Below are 16,907 nucleotides of genomic sequence, written 5' to 3'. Positions count from 1 at the left end.
AGTCCTGTTTGGGAAAGAGTGAATATAAGAAGAAAAGTTAAATACCAAAGAAAAGAAAGGATACACATCAAGATCAAAAGATAAACAATGCTCCCAGAGCTGCCGCCAGTAATGGAGAATCCCGAACCGACAAGACGGGATCACGCGCGGTAAGGCTAAACCAGGGTTGGGACCCAATCACCACCCCGTCCACTTTGGATCACTTTATGGTCGTGGTGGCGAGTGGTCAGATGAGCAGAACTAGTTGGTCATGATGATGACGGTGGGGAGGAAAAAGAGGCTTCCATATAGTATCATCACATTATGAGAAGGAGAGGAAATTGAAGCATATACCTAGGTACGTGCCAGAAGAGTTGTGAACATTATTAGTAAGGAAATATGGGGTAAGGAGGAGTAGTAGTGGTAGTGGCTGCAGAAAGAATGCTTGTCGGTGTCATAATTTGTTTAAATCATCCATGGGGAAAAACGTGCTTGATTTTAGTTTTTCCTTTTTAGAAAAAATTTTTTTTTTTCTTTAGAAGAAAAACGAGGGAAAGGGGAGGGTGAAGAAAATAAAAATAAAACAAAAAGGAAATTAAGAAAAAGAGAAATAAGAAAGAAAGAAGCAGAAAAAAAAAAAACCTAAACGGGCTCCACGCTAAACCAAATAACGGTTTAGTACATAACTTTAGTGGGAGAGTGGATCGGGAGCGCAGGGTTAAAAAGGGCGGCTGCTGCTCTGCGGAAGAAAAAGAACGCCGGGACCCTTTAAATTTCTGGCTGCTGTGCCCACAGCTCACAGTCGCTTGTGCCCACGCACTGAGCCTTCGTTTCCTCTTCTCGAAGCAACACAAAAGCTCGGGCCATCCGTGGCGCGATCGATTCAAGGGGGAAAATAAAGAAAGAAAACAACCGAACCTCAAAATTACATACACCATTTATTACCTTGTTACATGGTTATTATTATTATTATTATTATTATTATTTATTACTTTTTGATTGTTTACTCGGTCGACAATCTGATCTCAGAACTAAAGCACCACCAAACAAGAAAACCACTTAGGAGCCCTATCAATTCCGTATTTAGTACTCCCATGCCATGCGCATGGCATTCCCCCGGTTGTGACATATTTGATGATCTTTTTCTCATGTCCACTTGGAATTCTTAACTATCCTAAAAGCCGTGAAATTGCAAGGTGAGTGTCCCACTCCCAAAATCACCTATACTAAAACTCACCCAACCCCATATTTATCTCACTAGCGGCTTCCTGTTTCGCGCTCGCGCATCTCCATCACCACTTTTATTATTATTTTTATTATTTTTTAATTTTCTTGCAGGAATATTAATCGCTAATAACCCACACCAGCTATGACAGATCAGGATAATTCTTACCGACCTCGATCTCCCGATTTTTCTACCCTCCAATCCCCCATTACCCCCTCTATCACCCAACCCATCTACTCTTTTGCGAACCCATTGGCTCATCGTGCATCCTACGACGCCTCTCCTTTCTTCACCCCGCAATACCACCATCCTCTTCCACCCCCACCCGGTCGCGTTTCTCAACAGTACATCCCTCCCTTCGCGGACCCAATCGTAGATCCCGACATGGCTCGTCGGTCGTCTCGGATCGCACGCGCTGCCGAGGTCGCCCCCATGCCAGAATTCAAGTATGTCGAGCCGGTTGAACCAGTTGAACCCATTGAACCCGTTGAACCAATGCTGCCGGAAGAGCCTCCCCAATTAAACCCCGCCACCAGTGTGGAAGTCAAGACAAAATTCCCTGTCGCGCGCATCAAGCGCATCATGCAGGCCGACGAAGATGTCGGCAAGGTTGCTCAGGTTACTCCGATCGCTGTCTGTACGTGCCGTACCCCCTCTCTGTCCTATAACCCGGACTATTTCCGACGCGATGCTGACGCGTTTTGATTTGTTTATAGCTAAAGCTCTCGAACTTTTCATGATCTCTCTTGTCACCAAGGCTGCAAAGGAAGCCAGAGAGCGAAATTCGAAACGCGTCACCGCGTCGCATTTAAAGCAAGCAGTCGTCAAGGACGAAGTATTGGATTTCTTGGCCGACATCATTGCTAAGGTACCCGATCAACCGGCGGGGAGAAAGCACGATGATGATGGTAGCGATCAGAACGAGCAACCGAAACGTAAACGCGGTGGGCGCCGGCCGAAAGATGATAGTGACTAGCTATAAATCTCGGTCATTGGCGTTTCAGTTATTCGGATTTCATGCTCCCAAACCTCATTACCCTTTTGCTTTATTCTTTCTTTGTTTGAACGACTTTGATGGGCCATATCTTAGACTGGGTTGGAGAGCGGGCGCATACTCTCTCGGCGTTGTGATGGTGGGCATGGTTTTGTTTGCATCTCGCGATGTGAATAGGTACCTTTTGGGTACTAGTATTCCTTTTGATCCTGGACTTTCTTGATTCGATACACTTCCAAACAATGCACTGAATTATACGTCGATTTCTAGCCCATGGGCTTGATTGCGGATCGACGGTATGACGTTGTGTCTATCAGATTATATTAAAAATGGGTAGAGTACGTAGATGTTTGACGATGATCACTGCCACCTTCATTGGGTACCAGGTATGACCTGATTCGTGTCGGCGTTCGTAAGTTATTGCCGCTTGACTGGCAGTATTTCGTGAGTTTGTCTACCGGTTCGATGCAGTCAATGATACACTGGGGTTGTAATAGGCTCAAAGAGCACAGTGCATTGGTCATACCATTGCACTTCCATCATGAAGTAATAGTGCTATAATTGGCTAGCACTCAATTCAACTCATCACCCAGTCAGTGTATCTATGCGATATAGCATCGACCAATCATATACGCTAGATCACGCGATCGCACGTGACAGATCAAGGTCCCAAAAAGAAAAACGTGACAAGAGGGGGATTCGAACCCGCGCGCTTATTGAGCCGAGAAATCCAGATGGTTCCTTTCTAGTTATTCGGATCCTCTACGGCAGGCAAATGGCAGGCTCAGCTGGCTCACATTCTTAACCGCTCGGACATCTTGTTGTTGAATATCGTCAACCAAAAGTAGGGCACCAATCGATAAGCAGTCCGTTCTCTATTCCCTTCGGGGCAACCCCCGTGCCTCTCCTGCTCCGCCATCACAACGCCGCTATTTGATGATATTCACATGAGTGAACAGTACCATGCTGTTCGCGCGGAATCATGGATTTTGTATGTTGGGTTTCCCCTTGTGGCGTCTATACTACCTTCCCCCTAGTCATGATTGCAATCAATTCCGTTAACCTGTGGTAGTGGTCTCGTTTAATTGGCGGCTCCCGTTCGCTGTCTACCAAGAACTACCGGGCGGCCTCTCCTACCGAGCGATTGACAGCATTTAAGCGGACATGTAATACCCTACAAGTATGTGGCTTTCGCCGTGCATCAGTTCGTTCATCTGAGCTAAAGTTCTGCATTGTAGCAAATATGGCGCTCCACCAATTCGCCGTCCGGAGAGCAGTCCGCAACTACCCATGCGCGCAACTGCATTGACCGACTGAATTCCGTCCTCAGCGATGAATCTCGAGGCCCGGCTCCCCATCCGTGCTTAGCCTATGCCGCTTCTTCTCAGATCTTCGTGACTGTCACCAAACTTGCGTTGTCCTCCTACGATGATGGAATGCTCCGTTCCGCCGCGGTCTTTTTCAATACCCTGATCGACTCGGAGGTTGATGGTGTGGTAGATAACCGGCTATTTGCACGTGCGCTGGTGGATCTCGTACGCCGTGCGGACAAACACTCGGAAGATGTGGAAGGAAGGCTTGTCGAGCTCTTGTTCGGGGTGGCCAACAATATCCGTCTGCAACCTGATATTCTCCCTGCGTGGTTCGCTCCTAGGTCTGAAGATCAAGACCGAGATCAACAAACAAACAGTGGAGCCGAGTTCGCAGGTGCGACGCGGAAGGATGACTTTCCACTGTTTTACTTGTTAGTGGAGTATGTCCACCATGGCGGACGTGCGGGTGATTTTGCTCGGACGGGTCTTCTTTATCTGATTGAGACAGCGTCTCGGTCAAAGCATCTGGAAAGATGGCTGATTGAAAGCGACCTGGCTACCCTAATGGCGACTGGATTAGGTGCGCTGTATAGCCAGTTGGGCAGGTGAGTATCCTAATGATCCCCTGAATATCGGGTTGAGTTAATGTAAAAAGTTTGTCCTTTGACGAAACCTCAGACGACAAGATGCCGCATATTGTTGCCTTATCTGATCACGCGAGACAAGAAACCGCTCTTCCCCCATCATTGGGAGCAACGGTAGACTCTTTCATGTCCTACCTCTTATTTTGGCAGGATACCATTGACCACTGCAAGTCAGCCGAAGTCAATGGCACACTGCTGGATCACTTCCAGGTCTTGTTCCTCGAACAACTTCTGTACGTTGGCTCTAGAACTATATCCCCGAACAGTTACTGATACGACTTCCCACGTTGACAGATATCCATCTTTGCTCGAGTCATCTGACGTTGAAGGCGGTTCCACCGCTGCCGTGCTTACCTACTTGTATCGCATTCTTGAATCTATAGACCAGGATGATTTGGTACATCGCATTCTTCATTTCTTACTAGCGTCACCTTCCGACACGGAAGTGCCAACATCATTGAAAGTGAACATGTCAGTAAGCCGGCGAAAGTCCCTGGACGTTTTGGCCGCATTCTCGGAGGAAGCCGCGAAACCGTCTCCGTCGCTTTTTAATTTGAGAGACCTCGCTCTTTTGGGGCTTCAGTCTGCTAACCGCCAGACTGTTTTGGCAACACTACGCCTGATGGCGGTGATTCTTCAGCGACATCATACCTTTGCTCGGTCATTGATTCGGACTGTTCCTGGCCAATATGCCAAGCAACGAACTGTGGGCGCGCTGAACGCGGAGCTGGAGCAGCTTATTGGCATGGCCACATCAATTGTGGATGACCCTACATTGAATGATTCCTTTGAGGATTATCTCAAGGACGCTTCCTGTATCTTAGAATCTCACCTCTATGTCCCACCGGCCGAAACTAACCTGGAGGAGGACCGTCCACTGGAGATACGACAAGAAGACCCTATCGTACAAGAACTACTAAACTGCCTAGACACATTCTTTACTAATAGCGTCATTGTGAATTTAGCTTTAACGGAGGTCCTCATGAGCATCGCGTCTTCACATCTTATCTCACTTGACGGCTGGCTCCTCGTGGACCCATCTAAGTACGTCTACGACGAACAGCCCTCAGCCGAGGGCTCTATTGAAATCTTAGAGCAGATTCAAATGACCTATCACGAGCCCTCATTGTCTAGGTCTGACACGCCAACGCTCACTTCTGCATTGCAAAAGCTTGTGCTGCAAATCCAGCAATGGCGGAAGGATATGCCCGATTTTGACATTCTAGTTGCGGCTCGGCGGGACCTGCTTCACCAGGAGGATGCTACTAAAGACACTAACCGCCCCCAACAATCATCAGAAGCATCGTTGCGTCCCCCTTCTGATCGACAACCACGAAAGGTACCGTTGGACTCCGACATTGAATCACCACGAGGGAGATCCTCACTTGTGCAGGACCCATCGGGCACATCGTCTTCCCGACTGGCCGCTGGGGGCTCGCCGTTTCGCGAACACTCAACCGGTTCTCCAGGTTCACGGGGCTCTTCCTCGCCCCGAATAACCGCAGCGGAAGAGCTTCGGAAGCGATTAGCGAAGCCGTTCCAAGTGGACCATCCACATAAGGCGCCAGGAGCTGGCGAAGAACTTGAACCGACGGCAGATGGAGCGGGAGAGAATGGGTCCGAGAGTGCGATTGCTGATGAGGAGCCACGGTCAGCAACCCTCGGCCATGTGTTGACCAACGTGGTAATCTTGTATGAATTCCTCCTGGAGGTTTCCGCCACGGTACAGGCGCGGAGCACTTTATTTGGTGAAGCGGGATATCCTGGAGTAGGCTGGAATGGCCCGCTGGATGAACTCTTGGCATGATAGATTGGACTCCTTATATTCATAATTGTCCATCTATTCCATGGCCTAGGCAGGTCCCTACGACCAAATGTATGAGAGTCTAGGTCCTGTACAATTACATTTATTCCAATCATCATACCGTCTTGTACAAGATCAAAATCACTGGCCATGGCTGGGGCAGAAGCCCAGGCGTCCACAACGAACCATGTTTGAGCAGATACCTATACACTTCACACCTTCACACCCCTAGAAAGACAAAAATCTTCGATAGTTGGGCAGTTTCCCATGTTTTAATTCCTTCACCAGGTGTTCAACAGAAGACAAGGCAAATAACCTAATTTAACTGGTATTCTTCGTAGGCTGTAAAATGAACAAAGGGCCATGTTTGACAATCCACCGTCTTTGCACCTATCCAATATCAATCATCATCCGAACGCTTAACCTCAGCGGAAATAAGCAGAAAATACGGCCGATGCCTTTCATCCTTCCATTCAGGATGCTCTTCGATATCACGCCGGGAAGGAACCCAATCTTTCAACCCAGCCAAAACAAATCCGTTCTCAAGCAGCGCGGTAACATAAGTCTCCACAGTTCGATGATACTTCCGGATACCATTAACTCCTAGCCAGCTCGTCACACGCGGGCCCTCTTCGCTATACGAGTTCAAAGGCCAGACTTTCTCACCCGCCCCGTCACCATCAACTTTAGATAGGATCCTCCAGTCAGGCCCAGGATGAACCGGTGCAGTACAAATAGGGTGTTCCACCGAAAAGACCAGCCTCCCCCTTCCTGCACCATCCTTCTTCAAACAAAGTCGTACTTGTCGAAGCAATCTCGAGAAATCCTCGATATAATGGAATGTTAGAGAACTGTAAACGAGATCATAGTAGTCCATTTCTGACGGCGAGAAGGCTATCATCTCCAGATCGCAAACTTGATAGTCTATTGTCCCGTAAGAAGACGAGATTCTACCGTTCTTTTGCAGGTCTTTCTCCACTTCGTTGGCCCTCTCTATCATCTTTGTCGACACGTCCACGCCTTTGACGTGTTTGGCGCCGTTTTCCCGAGCCCAGCGGGAGAACCAGCCGTACCCGCAGCCGAGGTCTATAATATTTTTACCTTGGACGCCATTGTGTAGCGGTTGGGTGACCATTTGTTCTAGGACGGGCCATTCGGGCGCTGCGTTGAAGCCATGCTGGGAGCGGGGAAGCGTGCCATATGCTTTGAAGAATTGGGGGTTATCGTAGATGTTTTGGGTTGGGGTTGAGGACATTTTGTAGGTTATATTTGGGATGGATGATGGTGATGGGTTCATAGACAGGGCAAGCAATATCAAAGAGGACATTGGTTTTTAACTAGGGTTGCAATATGTGTAGATGAACTATTCCGGATCAGGTTCCCGACAGTTTAAGATGAGCCTGAACCTTAAATTTAATAACATCGACTTCTCTGGTTAACGCAGTCAAAACACTCAAGGATTTGCAACTATAATGGCGACAATTTAACTAACGATCTCAGTGATGAAACTATGGAGCTGTCGAAGTGATAGAATAAAATCTACCACATCATTTTGGCTGTAGAGCCGGATTGGGCATTTTGTTCGCTTCCACTGCATACAACCCATAGTGTACTTGATGATCGGGGATTAAACTGTCCCATGTGTGGTATGGGCGCCAACCAAGTATGATCGACCTTTCTTCTTGGCCATTTATTGAATTTCCCCGTTCTTTATCATTTCCAAAACTTCCTTAAGGTGCTTTAGCCATGGATCTTCAGGGTGCTTCGGTAGGTAATCCAAAGTCGTTTGTAACTGCTCGTTTTGTTTCTCTGGGAGTCGTGGCAGGATGGCTTTGGGGGTTATTAAGCTGGCGATAAACTTAGGGGATCAATTTCTTTGATCACGTCTATGAGACTGAGGATGTGGGATTGCTGAGCTTGATATTAGCGGCTCATCACCTACATACGTGCAATTGTTACCAGAACTCGGAGATTCTCTTGTGGTGATAGTCCTTCACAGTCTTCGCCCATCCCGGTGGACCGCAAAGAGCTTGTTTTCGGGGATCGCCGACTGACTTTTTGAAGGAAATCTCACTTGGAACATAGGGCGGTATCACCACCGCACGCCTCCTAGGCCAAATTTGCGTTCTAGTAAGCCGCGCCTGACCGATTCTCCTGTTCTGTAAGATCGGCGTTGGCGTGATTGATATCAAAGTTTAGCTTAGGCGATGCAAAGCTCTTTCCCGCTGCGATCATCGTCTCTACCTTGGCCGTCTCTAGGTGACTGGTGCTTTTAGCGTCAACAAACTGGGTGCTAAGTAGAAAGCCGCCGAGCATAACTTGCATTGGGAAGGCGTTTCCTTTTTTTGCTAGATTGCTGGTCAGCCAGAGGAGGTCTCACAGTAGCTCTTCGTGCTTACCATATCTTTGCTTGAATTTCTTTTTGGCCTCTGTCGAACAGGTCATTTGGAGGATCTCATTGTAGCACTCATCCGACAATTGGAGGCAGTCAGGTCTCAGATTTACTCCCACACAAGGGAATTGGTTTTATTCAGAACTTGAAGACATTACGAGTCAACTATGTTGACCTTGTAGGAGACCCGCAGAGAGGTTCCCTTGCCGCTGGTTGAGCTCTGCGTACTATGGGGACTTTTCATCAGACCGGGACGCGGAGCCGGAAACCACCGTTTCGAAAGGGAGACCGAACCTGGGAGGAACAAGATTAGATCAGCTAAAATGATGAAAGGATGGTTAATGTAATGCATACAGAGTCGCCTCTATGGCGGTTGTGTTATAGGCCAGATCGGCTATCTTCTTTTGGAAGGCTGACTTGGTCTCGACGACGGTGATGGTCGAGTCGTTATACTAGTAGAAGCTAGAAATTCCAGGAAGCGTATTCTATCTTGTAGTTAGTAGATGAATGAAGGAAAGCCTAGGAGTTACGACGGACTAGGTGTTCCTGAACTCCAGGTGTCGGCTTATTTTCCTCTGACTTCTTCTGACCTCTTCCCCTTTGACTCTTCCTTTAACCTGACGTATGTCGCCGGGTGGCTCACCAGCGCCCTTGTTAGGTCGGGTATCGTGACAGGATGTCGGATGGCAAAAGCTAGTCAATTAGTCCTGTTGTCCAAGTTGGGGAATGAAAAGATGAAGTGGAAATACCTCCCTTCGGTGCCCTCATCAATATACCACTAGTGTAATCGTAATACTATCCTTGCAGCAATCGATTATTGAACAGAATATTTTCCCACTGCGACTCGCTCAGTCCCACAAGGGTATTCGGCACTTCTTCAGCACCTAGATCTGTATCGATATAGAACGCTCTAATACTATAGTATCGGGGGCGATGGCAGTCATTTGGTCTTTGTGCAGCTCCAGGGGTTCTACCATTGTGAGGCCAATAGATCTCTTGTCTTAACATGAGTGATGAGTTCTTACAAGTGTCAAAAGATAGTCTGCAACAAAGTGTTCTCAATCAAATCTCTTGCAGAAATCTAGCGGTGGATAGCTAGTATCACCGCAGACTGGTAACTAAAGAAGAGTAATGGTTTGAGGCAGATGGTTGAGACGTTAAAGCGGCAGCTCGCCGGTAGGAGTTAAGAGGGAGCGGGCCACTGCTATTCTCATACCCGGCTGAGTTTCTGTCGATCACGCAAGCTCCTTCATGGCGGGCGTGCGTGTTGACTCCTTGCCTCAATCCTGTTTACCTAATACTAGGACTACTACATGCTGGTACCTTGAGCAAAGCCACCCTGTTCTGCAACTAGCTGCTCCCACTGTACCCATTCATTCGGGTCCGTTTCAAAAGAGAGGAGGTCGGGAAAGTCGTACGACTCAGCAGGCCCAATATCACGGAGATCCGTTCTATTTATCTGGATTTGCATCCCATCCGAGCCAAAAGAATTCGGAGTGACAGGTCCACGATCTGCCATCCGACCTATGGTTACGGATGCCGACTCTTGTCGACAGCAACGGATCGCATCGATATATCCAGGCGTAGATGGCTCTAGGAGACCTTCAGCCTTCGAAGCGGCAACGTAGCCTTCCCAACCTTCCAGGGTCCATTTGCCCAGCGCTGTGTACACAGGTCCAGAGTTTTTCTCAAGTACCTGAGGGTGGTGTGAGAACACCATTCCGATCAGTTGCCATGCCCTGTCAACCTCTGGCCCCGGTTTGCGGTGTTGAACTTCGATGAGTACGTAAAGCATTGCATTCCAGAGATAGCTTGAGCCGATCTGCCACCTGTACTTGTCTAATCCATGGAGACCACCTTGCATTAAATTTGTATATTCTAGCAATTTAGTAGCGTTTGCAAAAACTATGTCACGCTCGCGCTGCGACACTGTGACGGAACTGTTGGCGAATTGCCGAGGGTTGTGAGCGAAGAGCTTCATCTTGCATATGGATGACCGGATCATGATTGACGCGAATGTATGGAGTGAATTTGACGGATCACAATACCGCAGATACTTCCTTTCCAAATGGTCCTCCAACTGGCCGATGACGCTATCCTTTTGGGCGAGCGTGGCATTGGAATTGGCGAGGACTTCCCAGCGCATATCACCCGGAGCCAGCTTGCGCAAGGCCTCCATAATCTCACATCTGATTAGACATAGTGTGATAGGTGTGATGGAGTTGCGTGCTGGTGGTAAATCGATTATGTCTGGGTGGAGGTCTTCGTCGTCGACATTCAGGGGCATTTTGGTATCACCGTAGGAAAGATCTAAGGACGGCTTTGTACCCAGCACGTCTGCTGAGCGATAGTCTACATGAACTAGGTGCCACCACAGCCGTCTTCGCATTTCTGTTTCAAATGGAGATAGTCCAAGCGAAGTGCCGTCCCGGTGAAGCCCCATTTTTCGGGCAAGGCGTATGGCAATCCCTGACAAGATGAAAAGGGTATCGCATCGATAACTTTTCCTCACGCACAGCTTTGATCTTTAGCTCGTGATAAACAGGATCTAGACAAATCTAGCTTACCATGAACATTGCATATGCTCGAAGGGTCGTTGGGCTGGAGGTTGACAGGAATCCTGCTTTTACTAGAGCTTGGCGAAGTGCAAGCCTATAGCGTTGATATAGGACTGATTTCAGTGCCCCAAATAGATTTTGGCACTCATCTTCTTCCAAGGCGCTAATTGTGGAAAGATAGAACGCAAATATCGCTGCCTCCAGGTCGTTAGTCAGGTTTTGAGGGTGCCGTAGCGCGTTCGTTATCGCGGTCCAGAAAGTAGGCAAATGCAGGATTTTCATCATAGGGTCAACTCGATCGACATATATTTCTTTTAGTTTTGTCAATACCTGTCCCGAAGGGTGGAGTTTTGCAAGACTTTCGGGTTTGAGATTGTGTCCAGGTTCGAAGAACAGCTCACTGTCATGGAAATCTGGCTGATCCATTGGCTCTCCAACTTCCGGATGTTGAAGCTGAACCTTGGTTAGAGAAGTCACAAAGGAGACAAAGCGAATACTTACTCCATTTCCCAAACTAGACCAAGGTGCACTACTGGAGTTCAGAAGCTGCTAGCTGAAGAAGGCAACAGCAAACGGACATACCTATCAAAGTATCGTGATGTTCCCTCTTGGGTGATGAGCTTTGGTTGAGTCTTTTCCAGCTCTTTCTCGTCCTCCATCTCAACATCAGCCGAGTCGGAGTCGTCGGTATCCTTCGACGGCTCAATTTTAGCACCGTATGATTTCAGCAATTCCTCATATCGTTTTAACTTGGCATGCAGACCTTCTCTGGGAGGCTTTGTTCGTCTGCGCTTCCCGCGCACGGGGGGAAAGAAGCTGCATGTCTTCTCTGCCTTAACACAATTAGAACAGGGAGTTCGCCGGTCACATTTGATTTTCCGTTGCCGACAAGCCAGACAAGAATAATTTTTGAGATTAATCTGCTCGGACCCTGAGGATTTATTCATCGTTTGGTCAAGCCCAAGAGCGTGGGGCGAAATACAAGAGAAGTGCCGTTTGACGTTCTCGGGGTTCGGAAGCGAAATCCAACTTTTAGACCCCGAGAAGCGAATCAATATCCGCATAGCCAAAGTAGACCTTTTAAATACCCACCACCAGGTTCAAATAGTAACTCTCCATCATGTCAGCTTTAGTTAATGCCTATAATGTCACGACCTTCATCCGATGGTGACCAAAAGCCCCAGCTTGGGAGGAGGGGGACAAGCCCCATGCCCAGGACACTGTCTACCCTTCGGGCCTCAAGCTCGCCATGCTGCTGATGTCTATCTTCGTCGGCATGTTCCTAGTGTCTCTTGTACGTTAGTATCATTAAGGAAGCAGGCTTCTATTGAATTGCGTGTAGACTGTCGCAGGACCGTCTCATCATCTCAACCGCTATCCCCCACATCACCGACGAGTTCAACTCGGCGGGCGATATTGGCTGGTATGGCACGGCATACCTGCTCACCAACTGCGCTTTCCAACTAGTGTTTGGAAAGATATACACCGTCTTCAGTATCAAGACTAACTTTCTAACATCTATCCTCCTATTCGAGATTGGCTCAGCTCTCTGCGGTGCAGCCCCGAACTCTGTCGCTTTCATCTTCGGAAGGACTATCCCCGGTCTGGGGGCTGGAGGCATTCTCTCTGGTGTGGTATGTTTTGCGTAGTCTACTCCACTTATTCCCATTCACTCGTTTATACTATGGTGTTCAAGGTGGTCGTCATTGTCTATGCTGTTCCGCTACACAAGAGGCCCAAATACCAGAGTTTCTTTTAATGCCGTGTTGCTATCGCTTCAGTGACTGGCTCCCCTGGTGGGAGGTGCCTTTACCACCAATGTCACCTGGAGATGGTGCTTTTACCTCAACCTTCCCTTGGGAGGGGTCATTGCGGTGTTTGTTTTTCTCTTGCTCCACGTTCCCGATCGCCCTAACACCAATATTCCTCTGGAAGATAAGCCACGACAGCTCAATGCTCTAGGCCTACTTGCCCTCCTTCCCCGGGGTTGTTTGCCTATGTCCCTATGTCTAGCCCTGCAATGGGGGGAGGGAGCACCACATACACTGTGGGTTCAGCCTGAAGTTCTTTCTGTAACCATTTCCCCCGTACTAGGCTCGTAGACCTGACCGTATCTAGTGGAGTGAAAGGCGCATTATGGCATTGCTTGTACTCGCCTTTGCTCTCTTGATCACCTTCACCTTGATACAGATCTGGAAACCACAACAAGCAACACTACCACCACGCCTCTTCATCCAGCGCAGCATCGCCTCCGGCTTCTGGGTAAGCTCATGCCTAGGCGCGCATATAAACCTCTTCGGTAAGCCCGCTCCATATACTAAACAGACGTCAAAATCACATCCTAACAAGTATACTACCTCCCCATCTGGTTCCAAGCCATTGATAACGTCTCAGCAGTCGACAGTGGCATCCGCCTCCTCCCCATGGTAATACCCATCGTCATAGCATCCATCCTCACCAGCCAACTAGTGTCCCACATAAGCTACTACACCCCGTTCATGATCTTCGGCGTCTGCCTCACAGCAACCGGAACCGGCCTACTCACTAACTTACAAACCAATACTTCCAAGGCAAAATGAATCGGCTTCCAGATTCTATACGGCTTTGGTCTTGGCTCGTGCTCCCAGGCGCCCAACATGGCCGTGCAGACGTGGCCATCGGTGCATCACTCATGTTCTTCGGACAGCAGCTTTTTGGTGCTATTTTCACATTTGTCGATCGGAATGTGCTGTTTAATCAGTTGGCTCGTCGGCTTGCTAGTATCCCGGGTATTAATTCTCGGCTTGTTCAGAGTGAGGGGGCTACTGATCTGCTTAATCGTATCTCTGATGGAGCGCGCTGCGGCTCGGGCGGTGTAATGATTCGCTGCGCGTGTGCTTCCAGGTTGGGCTTATTATGGCTTGACTTTCTGTCTTGGGAGCCGTTGGTATGGAGTGGCGCCGTGGAAGAAGAATCTTCCGTCTAAGAAGCCCGATGGCGAGTTGGCTTCTGAGGAGGGCAAAGGCAAAGGATTCTTGGGTGAGGAAAAGTCGCTGGAGAGTGTGATGATGAATGCATCGACGTTGGCCACAGTGGAAAAGACTAAGCAAAGGGCTGGAAAAGTAGAAGGCAAAGAGACGGCCACCTGAGAAAGGTTTGGCGGGTCCATGGAAAGACATCATTTACTGGTTAAGGACTGGCATATTTTTGTCATTTGAGAATGATGTATCAGGGATCGAGTTGGAATGCAAGCAACTTCCTAGTTCGATTGGGACCTATATAGCAGGATATGGCATCGTTTGGACAGGCTTGTATGGTCTATAAAAACAGAATATATGCTCCACACAAACACAACATTTGCACAGTAAAATCTAGCGTTAGACTAGGAAGCATATAATTCCATATATTATACCTTCACTAATTCAGAATACGACGTGGTCATTTCGGACTCATTAACGTTTGTATGAGCAATATCTATTAGGAACGGCTTCTAATTTGCTAAGCGTATTCTATCCTATGTGGCCTTTGGACTTGCGAATACTAATCCTTTTGTTGAGTGGTCTCATTTTATCTATAATAGACATAGACATGGAGTCTAGTAAATAGCGTTAACCACATCCACCAAAACTACTGATCTTAGACTAGAACTCTTGTTAACAATAACCTCGCTACTCTCGTTTCCCGGTTTACCTCCAATATCCTATCACCATCAACCAACAAAGAGAAACGGAATAGCAAGAGAGACCCCAATAATCCTCTAATAGAGTTTAGACGCCCCTGCACACCAGAGCACACAGTACTCAACGCCGATCCATTCATCGCCAAGAGCCGTGCCGCACCCTGGCGGCTATAGCTTCACTACGACTGGTTCAGCTGGCGGATTTGACCCTTAGTGCGGGGGCATCACAGCATAGTCGATGCGAAAGTGGGGAGCGGCGTAGCATCTGCCTTTCAGAGGTTGTATTTGAGGTAAGCTGTTTTGTTCTTTGGATGAGGGACCCTGCCTTGGTGAGTTAGCAAATCCTAGCACGAGCAAGGCGCTTAAAGTAACCCATCGTGCTAATATTATAACGTGTCTCGGCCTACCAGGTGCTGAACTTCCCAAAATCATAATAACACATTAAATGACTATATACAAGGCTACATGCAACCTAAAAGAAAGGGATATCTAACCTAACGCTCCTGATACCCACTATCAATCTCATGCACCACCGGTTCGCGACCTGGAGGCAACTCCACCGGATGCACAGCAACAAGCGGCCCCCCATACTGCTGAACACCTGGAGAATGGCCCAAATGCGTGACTTTTCCAATATCTCGTAACTTTTTTTGATACGTGCGGCGCTGAAAACAAAGCATGAACACAGTCGCCATAAGGCAAGCGCCTAGCCCCGCGCCGACGCCCACACCTACAGCAACCGTGGTGGTATCGGCATGACAGGCGCCATCGCAGGTTGGTTCGCTGGTCGTGCCGGGGGTGACTGTCGCAGTGGTAGTTGCAGTGACGGTTGCGGCCGCAGATGGAACGACTGAGCTACTCGAGGCGGTGGGGAGGATCATGGTGCCTATATCTAATTTAAAAGCGTTGTCGCAGCAATTGGAGCCATTATCGCTGCAGCACCAGTGTCTTAGGCTGATGTCGGGACAGGGAAGAATGTGGAGACCATATTCGCCTCTCATTGCTGTAGAGAGTAAATACCATAGTATTAGCGGATGGTTGGCTGGCGCGATAGTGGAAAAGAGATATCTGCCATACAGTCTGGGCACATATTAGGACAGTCGGAACTCTTCCAGCTCGAATCCGTACACCCATCGCGCAGAACCTGACCGGCATACGGTGAAACCTGTGCGATGCATAGCCCGCTCTCCGTGCAGATATCGTTTGGGTCCCCATTTGTTTTCTTGGTTGCGCAGCAAGCGCTATTCTCTTTTTCTGGGAAGCAGGGTTGAAGCTCGCTCAGCGCTGGCATGCCATCTCGCCAGTAGCATTGTCGAGCGAGGATTTGTGACAGGAGAGTAGCTTGGATTAATAGCCAGTATAGGGCCTTCTGCGAGGTATTGACATTGGACAACATTTTCAGAGAGACTTGACATGGGAGGGGTAACCTAGTGTAGAATTTATAATTAAGAGAGCGCGTACTGATCATTATGTGGGCAGTCCCTATCTAAAAGGCTGCTGATTAGCCGCTGAGACTATCCCACTTTGCATATTTAGCGCCGCCGGGATTCATGCACTTGTACTTAAGGTACAAGGAGTTGAAACACCGCGGCTAAAACATGTCCAATCTGCTTTGAGGGTATGGTGACTTCTTATGCACGAGCTGCATGTTAAGTCGTTCACCCCCAAGCCCCCAAGGTTGACCCAGGGGCTTTGCACCACTTCTAGGTCATGTGGTTTCTCCGAGACCCTGCTTGCCATTTTTGTTTAGTTATAGATGTCCTGAGAAGATATTCACTCTGATAATATATGCACATGGTTTGAAGGAATTTACTGCCTAACAATAGTTTCTGGTTCTGTCGTTGCAGAGCTGAATGGCATTTCTTACGGCGGACTGAATCGAGCAATTGGCCAAAATGAAATTTTACCAAGGTTACCAACGGCCACGCACACTGATAATTCCCCAAACTAGTATAGTGTTATTGCACCACCAATATCACTGTCCCGGCCAATATCTCACCAGCTGCCTTAGTTCTTATCTTGATGCATTTTTTATGAGCATGTTCTTAGTGGAGTATAAGAAGAAAAAGTAAGTCCGTTTTCTTCTAGCCAGAGAAAGTATTTTCAGTATAATAGTAAGAATATATGTTAAGGGTATCTACTATATAGGGCAGAAGTCCTGTCAACTAGGTAGGGATACACAGGCTAGAAGGAAGAGAAAGATTAAAGGCAGGCAGTAGATACTATTCAGACAGAAGACTGATTCTTGATCTTCTACTACTACTAACAATTCACTAATTTATAGCTGCAGACTCTGTATATAAAGAGTTCAGATTTCCCGTTGAAAACCAAACTGTTGAT

The 16,907-nt window shown here is 48.1% G+C and overlaps 8 protein-coding genes across 8 annotated transcripts; 3 read left to right on the top strand and 5 right to left on the bottom strand.

Annotated features, from left to right (window-relative positions):
- Window positions 1-288: 288 nt before the first annotated feature.
- BDW43DRAFT_153796 (uncharacterized protein) lies at window positions 289-1,133 on the bottom strand. Its single transcript, XM_032038496.1, has one exon. It carries the CDS (start codon window positions 915-917, stop codon window positions 492-494), a length of 426 nt encoding a protein of 141 aa, XP_031905022.1. The 5' UTR covers window positions 918-1,133; the 3' UTR covers window positions 289-491.
- On the top strand, window positions 1,101-2,351 carry nctA (negative cofactor 2 transcription regulator complex subunit BUR6). The gene is made up of 4 exons (XM_032038498.1): window positions 1,101-1,175; window positions 1,241-1,650; window positions 1,741-1,841; window positions 1,921-2,351. The coding sequence occupies exons 2-4, from the start codon at window positions 1,349-1,351 to the stop codon at window positions 2,178-2,180; spliced, it is 663 nt and encodes a 220-aa protein (XP_031905021.1). The 5' UTR covers window positions 1,101-1,175; window positions 1,241-1,348; the 3' UTR covers window positions 2,181-2,351.
- An 829-nt stretch (window positions 2,352-3,180) lies between these two features.
- Window positions 3,181-5,962, top strand: BDW43DRAFT_306873 (uncharacterized protein; the record flags this gene model as incomplete). Its single annotated transcript, XM_032046125.1, has 5 exons — window positions 3,181-3,189; window positions 3,271-3,378; window positions 3,437-4,116; window positions 4,167-4,388; window positions 4,450-5,962. The coding sequence occupies 5 exons, from the start codon at window positions 3,181-3,183 to the stop codon at window positions 5,960-5,962; spliced, it is 2,532 nt and encodes an 843-aa protein (XP_031905020.1).
- Window positions 5,963-6,161: 199 nt separating this feature from the next.
- BDW43DRAFT_153759 (class I SAM-dependent methyltransferase) lies at window positions 6,162-7,247 on the bottom strand. Its single transcript, XM_032038495.1, has one exon. It carries the CDS (start codon window positions 7,212-7,214, stop codon window positions 6,360-6,362), a length of 855 nt encoding a protein of 284 aa, XP_031905019.1. The 5' UTR covers window positions 7,215-7,247; the 3' UTR covers window positions 6,162-6,359.
- A 99-nt stretch (window positions 7,248-7,346) lies between these two features.
- On the bottom strand, window positions 7,347-9,020 carry BDW43DRAFT_263177 (uncharacterized protein). The gene is made up of 3 exons (XM_032040524.1): window positions 8,889-9,020; window positions 8,706-8,836; window positions 7,347-8,645 (listed from the first exon to the last, which is right to left on the bottom strand). The coding sequence occupies exon 3, from the start codon at window positions 8,282-8,284 to the stop codon at window positions 8,087-8,089; it is 198 nt and encodes a 65-aa protein (XP_031905018.1). The 5' UTR covers window positions 8,285-8,645; window positions 8,706-8,836; window positions 8,889-9,020; the 3' UTR covers window positions 7,347-8,086.
- Window positions 9,021-9,389: 369 nt separating this feature from the next.
- BDW43DRAFT_263176 (fungal specific transcription factor domain-containing protein) lies at window positions 9,390-11,796 on the bottom strand. The gene is made up of 4 exons (XM_032040523.1): window positions 11,492-11,796; window positions 11,411-11,438; window positions 10,919-11,362; window positions 9,390-10,869 (listed from the first exon to the last, which is right to left on the bottom strand). The coding sequence occupies exons 1-4, from the start codon at window positions 11,566-11,568 to the stop codon at window positions 9,661-9,663; spliced, it is 1,758 nt and encodes a 585-aa protein (XP_031905017.1). The 5' UTR covers window positions 11,569-11,796; the 3' UTR covers window positions 9,390-9,660.
- Window positions 11,797-12,158: 362 nt separating this feature from the next.
- BDW43DRAFT_321242 (major facilitator superfamily domain-containing protein) lies at window positions 12,159-13,605 on the top strand (the record flags this gene model as incomplete). The annotated part of the gene is made up of 6 exons (XM_032049296.1): window positions 12,159-12,203; window positions 12,262-12,543; window positions 12,606-12,657; window positions 12,713-12,960; window positions 13,028-13,208; window positions 13,259-13,605. The coding sequence occupies 6 exons, from the start codon at window positions 12,159-12,161 to the stop codon at window positions 13,486-13,488; spliced, it is 1,038 nt and encodes a 345-aa protein (XP_031905016.1). The 3' UTR covers window positions 13,489-13,605.
- A 1,456-nt stretch (window positions 13,606-15,061) lies between these two features.
- Window positions 15,062-15,963, bottom strand: BDW43DRAFT_306868 (uncharacterized protein; the record flags this gene model as incomplete). The annotated part of the gene is made up of 2 exons (XM_032046124.1): window positions 15,062-15,570; window positions 15,645-15,963. 2 exons carry the CDS (start codon window positions 15,961-15,963, stop codon window positions 15,062-15,064), a joined length of 828 nt encoding a protein of 275 aa, XP_031905015.1.
- Window positions 15,964-16,907: the final 944 nt, after the last annotated feature.

The sequence above is a fragment of the Aspergillus alliaceus genome (genome assembly GCF_009176365.1).
Source record: "Aspergillus alliaceus strain CBS 536.65 unplaced genomic scaffold BDW43scaffold_4, whole genome shotgun sequence".
Lineage (NCBI taxonomy): Eukaryota > Fungi > Ascomycota > Eurotiomycetes > Eurotiales > Aspergillaceae > Aspergillus > Aspergillus alliaceus.
This window is presented reverse-complemented; position numbering and strand designations above follow the sequence as displayed.